Below are 16,678 nucleotides of genomic sequence, written 5' to 3' on the forward strand. Positions count from 1 at the left end.
CCACTGTGTTTCCTATAAATTTTATTGAATTTTCAAGGTCTTCTTGAGGAGGCGAAACACTTGGATCAGAGTTATTGGAGGGAAATGTTGTACTTGCATAAAAGGCTAATGAGGAACTCTGGAAGCTGGAAGATTTTACAAAGATAAAGGGAACTCAGAATGGTGATGCAGATGTCTCTTCAGTCTGATAATACTTGAATTGTTATGTTTTATCATTGGTCAGTTTGCAGAACAGAATTATATGCTCCTTGGTGTCTGGGTATGGTGTGAGCTGGAGAGTACCTATTGCTCAGCATATACAGATCTGTATTTTTAGGAAGTACCCACATTTACAGTCACCAAATCCTCCATCCTCAAGTTTTTCTGTTGTTTACATATTTATCAAGGAGCAGCCCCTGTACAGATTGCGAGTTATTTATCATCTGCTTCTAATTATACATACATGTTTTCCTTTGTCACCCTGAATCTCTCATAATCACTTCCTTGTGGCTTATATGCTGTCTATTGACATAATTGGATGCTCTTTCCATAAAACAGGTTTGGACGGAGTTGATGGGCTACGGCAGAACTATTCACTGATGTCCCAGTCAATGAGAATAACCATGCCCGACTGAAAGCCATTTGCCATGAGGGGTGACCTACACTTTGGCAGACTGAAATCCAAATCTGTCACAATTCTAGAAAACAAATGGTTAGTGGGAGAACTTATTCTGATGTGTTTATTTATGTGAGTTAGCATATGAGAAAATGAACCAGTTTTCATCAAACCACCCACGGTTAGACAAAACCATGTGGCAAGGCTCATAACAGAGAACAAAGGGGTTATGTTTATAGTTGGTTCTTCTCAAAGGATTCTAACCCATGTCACAATCTTGCATAGATCGGGGCTATGAACCTGAGGTGAAAACTGAAAACCACGACAATATTGCAGTATTCATTCTACAGAAGGCTGCTTCTGCTTTGGACACAACCTTCTTTTTCCGCCCCCATGTACACAAAAGTGACCTAGATCATTGTGAACTGAGGGTATAACATGCTTTCCACAGCCAGATAGTCTCTGAAATACGACTCCCAAATTCTTCTTTAATTATTTAAGAAATTGTAGTCCTGGAGCACATTTCTCCGTTAGAGCCCACAAATAAAAAGATATGAGGAACATTTTTGCTGTTGGTATCTTAAGAATGGAATATAGCCTCAATCATCCTCTCCTGCCCCCTTGTGGTTTTCTTTCCTCGCGTTGGACTTGTGCCCTAGGCTGCAAAGAGCCCCTCTAAAAGAACCCTAAAGTTAATTACCATCTAAATATCCATAAAATTCCTCAACTAAACTGAGATTGCCAGTTAATTTTTAGGAGAAAGAATACCAATACAGAGTAATTTTGATGTTCCCTTCTTTATCTGTTAACGTGGCATGCGTCTAACTGTTGAGCCGGTTTTCCAGAAAGCTTTTCTTATAGTTTCTATTTTTTTCTGGAAATATTTGGAAGTATTCCTAGCCTATTTGCTAATTTCTGGCACATTGCTTCATTTTTTTTATTTTTCGAATGTCTCTCACACTCCATTGTCTCATTTCTCCCACTTCGGAAATGGGTTCTCCCGTGTTAAAATTGCTATCTCTATGAATTTCTGTTAACTAACCTCCAAGATTCCTTTTTCTTTCCTCTCTAATTGGCTCATCTTTTCTCTGCCTGACTCTACAGTGTAGTCACGATTCTTCTAAATGAGCTTAGTGGTGGGTTTTTTTTTTTTTTTTTTCCATTCTAAACACACTCTGCTGCAACTATTTTCACTACTGATGCTCTGTTTTGATAAACAATTGGTAAACTTGATTCTCAGATGCTCTTAATTAATACCGTTAGAGATGAGAACACCTAGGATATCCCGGGTTAACTAACCCGTGTCTGGGCAAATACTCATCAAGCCCTCTTTCCCTGTGCTTCCCGTGCCTCGTTGTCGCCGGAGAAAATAAATTCTCCAGGAAATTCACACTTTTTCGAGACAGATACCTAAATGCATCCCCCACAATTTCCCTACACCTTCGTTAAATTGTAATAACTGTCTGGTATAGATCCCCAGTACCACTTACGTCAATATGCTTCATTTCTGAGCTCAGACCACACCACCGCCCCCACCTTTGGACATGTTCCATGTTGCTAGTGGTCCGATCCCACTTCACAATACAACACAGTGGTATTTTTTTGAAGTATAAATCTATCCCTGTTGCTTGCCTATATAAATTTATGATTAAATAGGCTGAACTAGCTGAGTTGGGGAACTATAGAGTTGAAGAAAGGATCTTGTGTCAGTCAGGACTTTGGTAGACGCCCCTCTGCACAATCCACTTGTGGTGGTCGGGGGCGGGGAAAGGGCGGGATTGAAAGCCCTCCCTCCTCCTTCTTACTGCGGAGAGCTGCAGAGGCAGCCCGCACTCACAGTGGGCTGCTAGCTGTTAGCTGCGAACTGCGAGCTGCGTGGCCGAGTAAGCCCAGCAGCAGCACTTGGCTGAGAACCTCGGAGGAAGTCAAACATCTCTGCTGCGGTACCAGCCAGACACTGCTCTCTGAGAGCTGCGGTGCTAGCCAGGTAAGGCTCGCTGAGAGCTGCGGAGAGCCCGCAGCGCTCGCTGAGAGCTACGGAGCCGACCGCGCTCCCTGAGAGCTGCGGGGTGAGTCCGCCCCGCTCGCGGAGAGCTACGGAGCCCACCGCGCTCGCCGAGAGCTGCGGTGCTAGCCAGGTAAGGCTCGCGGAGAGCTGCGGGAAGAGCCCGCCAAGCTCGCCGAGAGCTGCGGAGAGAGCCCCGCAGCGCTCGCTGAGAGTGGCGGAGTAAACCAATCTCATTTGCAGCCTATTCAGCTTTCAAGCTGGAGGGGGATCCTGGACAGCCACGTAGACATGCTCAACACTGGAAGAAAAAGCGCAGCAACCGGAGGCGAGCCACCGCCAGTCAACCAAGGGACGAGCTAAGTACGAATGTGGGTGATTCCAGCCCTCCGGAGACCCCGGTGCCTCAAGTCCATAGCCGCCCTACGGTTCTGATGAGGGCTCCGCCTGCTTCCTCCCGGGCTCCTCCTGTCCCTTGGGATCCACCTCCAGTGGACTTGCAGGCTCCCCTGGCTGCTTGGCAGACTCCTCAGCCTACATGGGAGGCTCCGGAGGGCCAGCTGCCTGCCCCAGTGGCTCAGCTGGCCCAGACTCCTGCCCTAGGGGCCCCAATGGTCCAGGGCCCACCGCTGGGGGGAGGAATGACCAAGCCTCCAACTCCTGGAGTCTTGATGGTTCATCCTCCCCCTCCTGGAGCCCCAGTGGCCCAGCCTTCTACTCCAGGAGTGCTGATGCTGCACCCTTCTGTCCCGGGGGCCCCTTTGGCTCATCCTCCTCCTCCAGGAACCCCAATGACACACCCTCCTCCTCCTCCTCCTCCTGGGACCCCGATGGCGCACCCTCCTCCTCCTCCTGGGACCCCGATGGCCCACCCACCTCCACCTGGGACCCCTATGGGCCACCCTCTGCCTCCTGTGAACCCTATGACCCATCCTCCTCCACTCGGGAACCCAATGGTGCATCCTCTTCCTCCCGGAAACCCAATGGTCCATCCTCCCCCACATGGACCGCCAATTCCACATGGTCCCATTGCGGGGACACCAATAGCACAGCCACCAACGCCAGGAGTCCTGATGGCCCAGCAGCTGACACCGGGAGTCCTGATGGTCCAGCCGCCTGCTCAAGGAGCTCCAATGGTTCAGCCTCCTCCTCCGGCTGCCTTGATGACCCAGCCTCCACCTTCGATGACTTCGATGGCCAAGCCTGCTGGTCCTGGTGTCGTGATGATCCATCCTCCAGCTGCCAGAGCTCCAATCATTCAGACTCCTGTATCGGGAGCACCAATGGCTCAGCCAGTGATGCCCCCAGGGCAGCCCCTGGCTTCTTGGGCCCCACAGGGTCAGCCTTTGATCCTGCAAATCCAGTCTCAAGTCATAAGGCCTCCTCCACAGGTTCCCCCTGCCCCCCCAGCCCCCCAGGTGCAGCTGGCCACACCCCCAGGCTGGCAAGCCACTACACCCAATTGGCAGGTGACCCCCCAGGGTTGGCAGCCTAACCCTTTGGCCTGGCAGGCCACGCAGGTCACGTGGCAGGCCCCAGCGATAGCCTGGCAGGCCCCTCCCCCTGCGCGCCAAGGACCCACATCCATTCGTACCGGGCACACACCCATTCGACCTGGACCGCCTCCAGTGCTTCGCCAGATACCTCCTGTGATGCGTCAGACCCCACATGTGATGCGGCAAGCCCCACCACTGATCCGCCATACCCCTCAGCCTATCAGACCAGCTCCACATGGCATAGCAAGCCAGCCTCAGCTGTGGCAAATCCTGCCACCCCCACCTCCACTGCGTCAGGCTCCACAGGCTCGTGTACTAGTCCCAAGGGTACCAGGGACACCCCAGGTGCCTGCAGCATCATCAGTTGCTCAGATACATTTGGTTCCACAGGCAGGCCCACAGGTGCCTCAGACAATGCTGCCAGGCGCACTTTCTATCCCAATTCCGGTGCCCCCGGCTGCCTCTCAGTCTGCTCCCAGGGCTGTGCATTGCCCATCCATCATCTGGCAGGCCCCCAAAGGTCAGCCTCCGGTGCCACAGGAGCTCCAGGTGCCACAGGAGCTCCCAGTGCCTCAGGAGCTCCCGGTGCCACAGGAGCTCCAGGTGCCACAGGAGCTCCCGGTGCCACAGGAGCTCCCGGTGCCACAGGAGCTCCCGGTGCCACAGGAGCTCCAGGTGCCACAGGAGCTCCCGGTGCCACAGGAGCTCCAGGTGCCACAGGAGCTCCCGGTGCCACAGGAGCTCCCGGTGCCACAGGAGCTCCAGGTGCCATTGGAGTTCCAGGAGGCACAGCAGGCCCAAGCAATGGGCTGGCGGGCACCCAAGGTACCCACTCACTTCTGGCAGCCTGTGCCTACCCAGGAGGCACAGGAGCAGGCCACTCAGATCGCCCATGTGGAGCAGCAGCAGCCCTTTCAGGGAGCGTCAGCCTCCCCCAGAGCACTGCAAACTCAGCTAGCTGCCCACCAGGCACAGCCCACAGGCCTGCAAGCAGAACTGCCATCGGTGCAGCTGCAGCCTTCTTGGCAAGGCCCACTGCCAATGTTGCAAGCCCAGCCTGGAGCCTCTGCAACACCGACAAATTTTCCCAGGGGCTCCACTAGGTCACTTATGACTCCATCAGGAGAGCCTGGCCCCTCTTCTCTAGAACCTCGGGGCCCTTCTAGAGATCGTAGGACCTCTGCACGGGACAGAAAGGGTCCTCCAAAGGAGCGCATGATCATTGGTGCCACCTTCTCTGCTCCAAGGGCAGCATCAGCTTCCAGGGCATACATGCCAACTGCCTGGAAAAACTTGTCTGCCACATCAGAGACCTTTCCTGCCACCTCAAGGGTCTTTCCATCTACCTCTCATTTCCACCCTGCCTCTTCTAATTCCATTAGAGGCCCCTCTGCCACCTCAGAGAGCCCAAAGTCACTGCCATTTGCTCCACAGGATCCTTTTGCCTGTGTAGAGGCCCTGCCTGCAGTTCCCTGGGTTCCATATCCCGACGTGAATGCCCCACCAGCGTGTAAGTCAGTGCCTGCCATCCTGATGATGACAGCAGCTGCTCCCCAGGCAAGTGCCACCGGTGCAGAGGCCTCCAAGTCTTCAGAGGCACCACGACGCTCTGGCAAAGCCACCAGGAAGAAGAAGCATCTGGAACCCAAGGAGGACAACTCTGGCCATAGGATGGCCTCACGTGACTGGCAGGGCCCTCGATCCTGGGAGAATCCCAGCCAGAATGACTGGGAAATCCAAAGGGCTATGCAGCTCCTGGGGGACGAGGAATCCCTCCACACTCCCCAGAACAGGAATGGCTGGGGGTGTCCGAATACCTCTAGGATTCCAAGGGGCTTCGATGGCCCCAGCACCTCACAGGACCAGGGGTTCTGTGATAGCTCAATGGGGTCTCAGTCATGGATGGTCTCTGAGGTCCCAAGTGCCTCTCGGGGATCCAGTGCTGCTCAGGAGGACTCCAATGAGGAGAGCCAGCAGCTGTCCCCCTTAGATGAGAGAGCAAATGCTTTGGTGCAGTTTCTCTTGGTCAAAGACCAAGCCAAGGTGCCTGTTCAGCTCTCGGAGATGGTTAATGTTGTCATCCGAGAATATAAAGACGAGAGCTTAGAAATCATCAGCCGTGCAAACACTAAGCTAGAGTGCACCTTTGGCTATCAACTGAAGGAAGTTGACACCAAAACCCATTCTTACATCATCGTCAAAAAGACGGGGAATCCTCAGTGTAGTTTGCTGGCATCCTATTTAGACAGGCCAAAGTTCAATCTCCTGATGGTGGTCTTGAGCCTCATCTTTATGAAAGGCTACTGTATAAGGGAGAATCTGCTCTTTAACTTCCTGTTCCAATTAGGGCTGGACGTCCACGAGACAAGCGGTCTCTTCAGAAGTACAAAGAAGCTCATCACCAGTGTGTTTGTGAGACACAGGTACCTAGAGTACAGGCAAATCCCGTTCACTGAGCCAGCAGAATATGAGCTTCTCTGGGGGCCCCGGGCATTCCTTGAGACAAACAGGGTGCATATCATGAGATTTTTGTCAGCTCTCTATGAGAACCAGCCGCAGACCTGGTCATACCAGTACCTTGAATCGTTGGGAGAGTTGGAATACAAGGACACAAATGAAGAGCCCCACGACAGCGATGACGATTCTCACGAACCCACCAGCAGTCACCATCCTCATTAATAGGTGTTACTAAGACTATCTAGTTCCTGGGGGGTCCCAGGCCAAAGACAACAGACAGTGGGGGTTGGGGGGAGGCAGGGAGAACATTGTGCTTTCTGGTGTTTTTTTGGTATTGTTCTGTGTGTGTAAGTTTGAATTTCAGCCTCTTTTTATATTTGCCAAAGCTTTTGTACAGTTATGTGAGATGACTTAAACTGGCTGTTGTACTGTTTTGTATTTGGGCATTTGTATTTTTTAATGAGATCTGTGGTTCTCTGTTTTGTGTCCTGATTGTTATGTTATAGAATCCAAGTTGTGCAGCCTTTGTGAAATGAAGTGGCAGTCTATTTCTCTCATTCTGTTTGTGTAAGATCATAATAGAATGTTCTTTGGTTGTTAATATGACTCATCAGTAAAATATTTTCTGGGGAAAAGTGAAGATCTATATCTATATAAATATACTTTTAGCATAACATGAAGTGTTTGTCTTTATTTTAATTTTGAACAGGATGGTGGGAGGCCGACTTTGCCACCTTCCGTGAATACATATAAATACCAAGATTACTATCAGTGATAGTAAAACTTACGGGTGATGACAGATTTCCAGAACGTTCCCATTCATCCCTAAAGTGATGCAGTGATTGTGGTGGGGGTGGAAGCCAGAGATTTCCTTAAAGTGAAAGTAAAACCTCACAACCAAGACATGTCAAATTAAGAGGGGAGCTGTATGTCCCCTCTGATTTAATTTTCACAATAACCTTTCAAATTAGGCATCATGTCTGTTTTGTACATAAGGCCATAAGACATCAATTAGTTAATTAACATATATATGATATCACACTGGTAAAATTATAATTCCAAGCAGAAAATCTCCTCAGGGGTGTTTGGGAAAGGAGGACACTGTACCCTCAGGACCATAAAAATCCAGATTTAGCAGCCATACAACAAAACTCCAGAGTTTTCTCTGTCAGTAGTCTGCATTGAAGATTTGCAGGCGGTCAGATGGTACTATACTGGTACCAGAATGGAAACTTGTTCCCCCTCCCCCCTTAAAATATCAAAATCATACCAGGGAAGAAGAAAACCAAGGTTTAAAGATTTGGGGGTTCTGCAGATTACAGGTAGCTATTGCAAGGGCGTGGGCAACCCCACATCCTTGAGTTCTGTGAGAACATCCTGAGAGGAAATGGCTAAATGTCTGCAGCCAGTCTTTAGCTACAGGACCACAAGGAGAGGAACTTGGCGAATGGCTCATCAGCCTGTGTTCTGGGGAGTGAATTCATGTGCACATGAATGCTGTGCATATGAGTAGAAAGTCTGAGGGTTACAGCTTTTAGACAGAGGCAGAAAACCTCTGCTTGCCACCTCTTGTTCTGTCTGAATCAAGAAATCCAACCCCTTGTCGTCCCTTTCTTTCTACAAAGCAGAGGAACAGAGAGGCAAGCACCAATGGTGGAACTTTTCTGCCACCTACTGGCCGATTAACAGTTGCACAGCTCTTTCTGAGGCCATTATCTTGCGTGTAAAGCTTAACCCATATAAACAAGCGGCCCCACTATTTGTTTCATGACCTTTCCCATAATTTCGCTTCTGTTTATACCCAACATTTTTTTCTCTCTTATCTGATAGGCTAAGTTCAAACATCTCCTCAAGTGCAGCCCAAGCTTCATTCAAGGATTACTACCCTCTGCCCTGTTACACTGCCACTTCGAACAAAGTGGCAATGTTTATCCTGCCACTGCAGAACATGTGTAAGCCAATTGGCCCCTACTACACCCTTGACCTTCAGGGATACACATGGTCCAATGATCCCCTTTTCCAGAGGATTTATTGTGACAATGTTTACCAAGAGTTGGAAAGTGAGAGGGTCCTGACAATCGCGTAACTCACAGTAAAGTTATGCAATGTCTTGGATGAGAAGAGGCATGCCATGATGATAAACTGCCATGTGTGTTGTGAAAATGAAAAAACTCAAATTGTTTCATTTTACCAATGAAGACTAAGGAGCCAGATGCTGGGGTGAAAACCTGCTAGATGAGAGAGGCAGACAAAGCACCCAGATGACCTTCCTATTCAGCTCACATCACAAAGGAAAACGGCCAAAGACCAAAAGCCTGACACCAAAATCTTGCTATCTCTGCTGAAGACCCAGGAGGAAATGGCTTGCTAGCTCACCAGATAGCCCAGAACGAAATGGCCAAATCTAAAAGCCAAAGAGCCCAAAACGCTCTTTTTTCTTCTTTTCCACAATGTCCTCAACTCAAAGTATGTCCTTTCTGTTGTTTTTTTAATTATTTATTCACTTTACGCCCTGGTTATAGCCTTCTCCCTCTTCTCCTCCCATTCCCAATCTCCCTCCCTCTTCTGCCATCCCCCTCCCATATTCCCTAGAAAATGGGATACCTGCCCACCTACCCTCCCCAGCTCAAGTCACCTCAGGACTGAACATGTACTTGTCTCCTGTGGCCTGACAAGGAAGTCCCACCAGAAGGAAGTGATCAAAAAGCAGACAACAGAATTCATATCAGGGACACCCCCCACTTCCGTTACTAGAGGACCCACATGAATCCTGAGCTGCCCATTGGCTACATCTATGTGTCAGGCTTAGGTCTAATTCATACATGGTCCTTGCTTGGTGCTCCAGTCTCCACAAGCCCCTCAGGGCTCTAGTTAATTGGCTCTGTTGGTCTCCTGGTGGAGCTCCTGTCACCTCTAGGTCCTGTCCTCCTTTTTTCCACTTTTGCACAAGACTTCCTATGCTTTGTCCAATGTCTGGCTGTGACTTTCAGCATCTGATTCCCTCAGCTACTGAGTGGAGCTCCTCAGATGACAACTTTGCTAGGCTCCTGTCTGCAAGCATAACAGAGTGTCATTAATTTTTGCCATGGGTTGGCTCTTTTCCGTGGGGTGAGCCTTGGGTTGGGCCAGCCATTGGTTGGACAATTCCTCAATCTCTGCTCTATCTTTATCGCTGCATATATTGTAGGCAGGGTAATTTTGGGTCAAAGTTTTTGTAGGTGGGTTGGTGTTCCCCTCTCTCCACTAAGAGTCTTCTCTACTTAGACAGTGTCCTCTTCAATATCTATAGCTCCTGCTACTAGGAGTCTTAGCTAGAGTCCCCTTCATATCCACCCAGAAGCCTACCCTGACTTAGGTCTCCAGCTTATCACAGAGATATCATCTGGTTACTTGCTCTGTCTCTTGACCTAGGGTTAACCTTATTAAATCTTTCATGTAGAGAGCTCTTGGGTTAAAGGAGTGTGCTAGCTGAGCTACACCATAATCACCTGTTTACAATAAACAAAAAGTTCTTGGATCAAAGTTGTGTGCTAAAGCTGAAGCACACCAAATATGAAACATGGTTTATAGTTCACAATCTTGGGGCTCACAATGGGATCACATATCATACAACACATGTGGATCTAGTGACACCTAGTTTAGAAGACTAAAATCCAGGATAACAAGTTGAAGGTTTATGCTAAATTTTTTTAAAAACTGTATGCTAAAATACAATGACTATACAATGGCTACAGTAGAAACCACTGTGTATTAAGCTATGACTTCTAGTGAAGAGGAATCACCGAAATACTTTTTTTCTGTTATAATATATTTCTTAAATAAATTCTAATCCAAATACGGCTTTCTGAAGTGGAGAAACAATTGGAAACTGTGTACAAGGTTCTAAGTTATAAGCAAGTTAATGTTGGGTTACTTTTTTAAAATAAGACCTGTGTTTTGCAGTAATTTTGTTCTAAATCCATCGTTCCTTAGAGCTATATGAAAATGGACCAGTTATTTGGAAAGGTCATACATGTGCCAGCCATTTTAGCAAACAGGAGCTAGAAATCAACACTATGACTAAAGAAACATTTGTTTTCTACATGCAAAGGTGGAATCTTCATGCCCCCAGAAAAACTTACTCCATTGCACAGCAGCCCATGTCATGAATTTGCTTCTGATTTGGAGGAACACCAAGTCTTGTCACCTTCTTACTGACAATCACAATTCTCAAAGTGATACAGGATCATCTCTATACTCTGCCTGTATGTGATAAAAACCCGGAAATATTCTTGCTCCCCAAAAGGCTTTCAGGTAACACTAGTGTTGCCATCTTGTATTTTCATGGCTTTTTTTTATCCCCCCGCCCCCCGTATACCCCCCAACACACACATCACTGTGGCAGCCTTTCTCTACCTTCAGTTCTGCCCCTCCGTCAGACTGCCACATAGAAGCCATGGTCACTAAGGCAGGATAAAATCCTATAAGGCATCATCCATGTTAATACATGCGGTGGCTCTCAATGTTCCTGATTAGGACCTGATATTCCTCAGCTAACTTATTGGTCATCAGGGAATAAAAGACTTACAAATGAGATTAGCGTGCCATCTGCTGGCCATCTCCAAGAATTACTTAGAATCTGAATTTAAAACTTACTTTTTAGTTTCAACTTCTCCCAAATCCTTCCTATTCCCTACACATTCAATTAATGTCTTTTCATGTCTTCTCCTTCCATTCCTTCCTCGCTTGATCCTTCCTTTTCTCTCTCCCTCTCTTTCCCACCTTCCTCTTCCTCTCCTCTCCCTCTCTCTCCCCTCCTCCTCCTCCTCTTCTTCTTCTTCTCTCTCTCTCCCTCCCTCCCTCCTTCCTTCCCTCTCAGAAAAATAAAAATAAAAGTAAAAACATGAAAACAAGCTGTAATATTTTCTACCAAAAAGTATCCTAAGGGAAGACAAACCTCTCCTCGATTTAGACCAGAACTTTCTTTATCACCAGACAAGTTTAAAGGGATAGCCATAGATACCTATCTCTTTACACTTTTATGTATACTCTCTCTCTCTCTCTCTCTCTCTCTCTCTCTCTCTCTCTCTCTCTCTCTCTCTCTCTCTCACACACACACACACACACACACACACACACACACACACACACACACACCTTCTGGAAAGGAATCCACACTGTGGATCCACCTTGATAATACTTTTCTACCTGTTTCTGATTTAAAGCAATTGATTTTTACCTTGTATCTCAAGCATCATACAGTTCTCCCTTGAATCTTATGGGATCTTGAAAACAAAATTACTTCTCTTTCTGTTTGAAGTACCTTCCGTTATCAATATCCTCGTCTTTTGTTTACTGGAACTCTGGAAAGTCCCCTGGCTGCCTTAAGGAAATATTATTTCCTGCACAACTAGCGCAGTGCTCTATAAGTTGGCAACTCACTTATGAATGAGATATGCTGTCTTTATTATTATTTACTATGAATCACTCTTAGAAGAGATGTTGGTGATACCCCAACATTTCAGCCTTTTCTCTACCTAGAAGACTTACTGGAGTGCACTGTATAATGGCTCAGAATTGTACCCTAAATATGAATATATTCACAAATTTAGAATGTGTTGATCTTTCTAGTATAGATGAGGTAATCTTTAAAACATTGGGTTTTAAAGTTGAAACTGGTGCATTTTAATTCAGCATAATTTCTTTGAAGTTGGCTCAAATCTTTGTATGTATAGTTAACTCTCTTTTAACATTGGTAACACGCCTGCTAACAAAGGACAATACTGTTGTTTTCTGTTTTGAATAATTTGTTATACAGTCAAGGTTAACACTCATACACAGGTGTTTCTACAAATGCAAATATTCACATATTTGTTGAAAATGGATGCAGTCCCTATATCATATAGTAAACATACATTTATCATTATCATATTCATAATCATCATTATATTACCATTATTACCTTTTTAGTATTAGGTGAAAAAATTAACAAAGAGACTTGTAATTTCGAATGAAGAACAAAGGAATGAATGATCATAAATAGTGTCATCTGAATCCTGACAAAAATACGTGGAATGCAACAAATAAAGGTGAATATGAGGTGTTCATATACAACTGAGACGGTTGACAGTGTATTCACACTACACAAAAGACATTAAAAATAACTCACAAGACTAAAACAAAATGTTTGCACATCACATATTTAGTGAAGAACTTGCATCCATCATGTACAAAAAAAAATCTTACAATACAGACTAAATACTAATAAATGGACCACAAGTTACATAGAAATATTCTACACATATGTGCAGTATGGGAGTAAACCCCTTTTTCCTTTTGCTGTACCTAAAGTGTTCATAAATAATTATGTGTAGCTTCTGTCTTATAAATGTGACTGCATTAAGAACTATATATGCATATATTTGGCACTCAGATGTAGGACTACATATTCTGTACACATGCTCATCAATATTCTGAAGTAGGGATATTTTTTGCTTTTCTGGGGTTGATCACCTTCTATTCCAGGTCTGTGTAAACTTATAGTGGAGTAGGCACTGTGCCCCTTTAATTAAGATGATGTAAATGAGAAAAAAAATTCACCTCATAGTAAGCAAACAGTAATTATTCTTACACTACAAAGTCCAGCTGCAAACATCAGACTCTTCGGTTGCTTTGAATTAGATCCTATCTCTCCCTCTGGTGGCAACAAGGAGAAATAGCCTTTTAAATGTCATGAAATTGTAAGGGAAAAGAAAAGGCGCAGGTACCTTAGTTTTCCTTCTCTCTACTTATCATATCGCCATCTTGTGGCTGGTACATTACATAGCGGCTTTGAGTACTTTAATTTTTGTATTTGATCAACATCACAGTTTATTGATAAAATGCTATTCTGTCCATTGGCTAGATCTGGGTAGGGGTTTAAAGTTTACCGTCTGTATTGTCCTTGGCTGGTGCCTTAATTTGAGCGGGACCCCTGGGCCCAAATCTTCTCCACAGTTGAGTGGAGAGTGGGGTATGACTTTCACACGAACTCTGGTGCCTCATATTTGACCATGCCCCCTGGAAGGGGATACCTGGTGGCACTCAGAGGAAGGATAGCAGGATACCAAGAAGAGACTTGATACCCTATGAGCATATACAGGGGGAGGAAATCCCCCTCAGGAACAGTCATAGAGGAGGGGAATAAGGGGAAAATGGGAGGGAGGGAAGAATGGAAGGATACAAGAAATGGGATAACCATTGAGATGTAACAAGAATAAATTAATTAAAAATTTTTAAAAAATGTTATTCTGTCAATAATCAAGTTCATAACACTTTATGTAAATGCATTGTATAATACTAGCATTACAATAGGAACAATCCCTCATAGAAAGGATAAGCAGGCTACCAGGATGAGACTTGACAGGCTGTGACCACACAATGGGAGAGGGAGGAGGTCCCTTTCTGTCACAGACCTAGGGGAGGGGAATAGGTTTGAAGAAGGAGGGAAGGAGGAACGGGACGATCGATACAAGTGAAGGGATAACAATTGAGATGTAAAAAATAAAAATAAAAAAAAACAATTGAGATGTAATCTGAATAAATTAATTAAATAAAAATAAATAAATAAATAAAAATAGAAGCAATCCCCTGAACTAAGTTACAGTTTTGGTACATGTGAATGTGACTGACAGAGAAAACAAGAGACTCAAAACAAATGCAAACCCATCTGATAACATTTTTAAATAAGAAAATCTCTAAAGAAATGGGAATAGCCTACTGTTTCAATGATTTAAAGTTACATTCCATTAGCTGCATTTGGGAGGTGAAACTGATTCCCTATTAGCTTATTCATTCTTTGTAATATTAGTAACTCTGAGTTTGTTCTTTTTATTTTTCCATCCCAATGGCAGTTTCCCCTCACTCCTTTTCTCCCAGTCAGTCTTCCCACCTCCATTGTTTTCTCTGACCCATCTACTCCTTTGTTTCTCTTCAGAAAAGAGGAGGTCCCCCATAGATATCAGTCAGCCACGGCATATCCTCACACCTATGGACACTTGGCTCTTGACAAATAAGCCAAAAGTATACATTGAAAGAAAGAATTCATCTTCAAAAATGGTGCTGGATGTAGGTATTTAAAAGAATGCAAATAAATACATATGTATCATGCTGTACAAAACTTAAGTACAAGTGGATCAAGGATCTCAACATAAAACCAGATACACTAACCCTATTAAAAAAGAAAGCGGGGACTAGCCTTGAGTGAACTGGTACAGGAGGCAACTTTCTGAACAGAACACTAATCATGTAGACATTAAGATTGACAGTTAATAATTGGGACCCTGAAAAGCTTATGCAAGGCAAAGGACATGATCAAAAGGACAAAATTGCAGCCTAGAGGATGGGAAATGATCTTTACCCATCCCACATCGGACAGAGGCCTAACTTCTAAAATGTATAAAGAAATCAAGAAACTAGACATTAACAAACCAACTAATCCAATTAAAAATGGGGTATAGATCTAAATAAAAAAAAAATTATCAGCAGGGGACTCTCAAATGGTGTTTTAATTTTTGTCTATAAATCGAGGCTTCTCTAACACTACACAGAGAAGTCAAAAGTTCAGAACTACTGTGATTCAAACTCACCAGCAAATGCCTGAGCCATGTTTTCATAGCATAATAGTTGCACTGTGGCTTGACAGTTCCTAATCTGGAGTGCCTGAGAAGCTGCAGTGTTCCAGAACTTAACTTACATTTTGTAGATGTCTTATACTAATGTCAAACTTTAACACTGTTTTCAGGCATAAATAGTATGAATTTTAGATGTTGATATTATATTAACATTTCAAGTTTGGGAATCAGGATAATTTTAATTCATGTAAAGTTGAATATTCAATAAATAACTACTGTAGAAATACGTAATATACCTAATTTTCATAAATTTGATTTATTTAAGGGAGTATAACATATTTTTTCTTTTCGATAAAGTAATATTTCCTGGAGACTGTTATTACTTTTTCATAGGTATCTTTTCTCCCACAAAAGTAAACTAAACTGTCTTTTAATAGTAAAAGTATCATGGGGCTGGAGATCTGTGCCAGTAATTAAAAGAGCAAACAAGTTGCAAAGGAACTGTGTTTGGTTCCCAGTGCTCACAATAGGCAGCTTCAGTGGAGCTGATGTCCTTTGCTGGCCTCCTTGGGTATTTGCATTCATGTGTACTCTCCCACATGAAGAGAAATTAAACAATTTAAAATAAACATTTAAGTGCTTTTTAAAAGCAAATATTTTAACAAACCCATGTGTTTTTCTTTACAAATTTCTGGATGGTATTCCCTAATAAGTGTAGCGAATGATAAATGCTTCACCATTTTCTATGTAGCCCTAGAGAATCTAGGCTCAACATTCCTCATTTCCTCTATTTTCCTTATCATTCATCAGAAACCAGCTACACCACTTCAACTTCCTAAACATATTCACCAAGATGTGTCTTGTGCGTGTTGCTTTTCTGATTGGGAAGTATATTTCACATTAAACTCTATGGATGACTTCTTTAAAAAATATATGTAAGAAGTTTCATACCAATAGTTTGATTCCCAGAGACTGCGGGAATGAACCACCTTGCCCAGCTGTTTAGTGAAGATTCTTTATCAAAGGGCTAGGAAGAGATGAAAGAGAAAAACCTGTGGTCTTCCAATTGTTCTACACCTCCTTTTGTTTGCCTGAAGACCTTGAAGCATAAAGATAGTAGAGCTAGGCAAATCACCAACATCTGTGAGTGACAAGAGGCTTTGAAAGTTTGACCAAGGGCTCCAATGAAAAGAATTCAGTGGTTGGTATTTCCTGGGCTAGATTCCCTTTGATGCCTTTGTGTAGCTTCAAAGTCTTAAGAAATCCCCTAGCTGTTCTCATTACTGACTGGATTCCTCCTCTCATTTTTTTGACTTCTTAAAAAACTTTTTAACTTTGTTAACTTTTTAACTGGAAGAGAGAGCACTGTCTTCTTCTCCTCAGCAGGATGTCCAGTAACCTCTGAATAGACACAACTTCGCCCACTACCACCATTACTAAGGATCCTCAGGCATAACAAAATGTGGCATGGAAGATATGGGGACAGGGCACACAAGGCAGGGTAGATTATTCAGGAAGACACAATGGGTGAATA

General features: G+C 44.7%; 1 protein-coding gene across 1 annotated transcript; it reads left to right on the forward strand.

The window, feature by feature from the left end:
• Positions 1-2,836: 2,836 nt before the first annotated feature.
• Positions 2,837-6,783, forward strand: Magel2 (MAGE family member L2; the record flags this gene model as incomplete). The annotated part of the gene is made up of 1 exon (XM_051149709.1): positions 2,837-6,783. A coding segment is annotated over one exon (3,939 nt), but the record flags the coding sequence as incomplete, so codon positions are not given.
• Between the last annotated feature and the right edge of the window lie 9,895 nt (positions 6,784-16,678).

This window comes from Acomys russatus, chromosome 7 (genome assembly GCF_903995435.1).
Source record: "Acomys russatus chromosome 7, mAcoRus1.1, whole genome shotgun sequence".
Taxonomy (NCBI): Eukaryota; Metazoa; Chordata; class Mammalia; order Rodentia; family Muridae; genus Acomys; species Acomys russatus.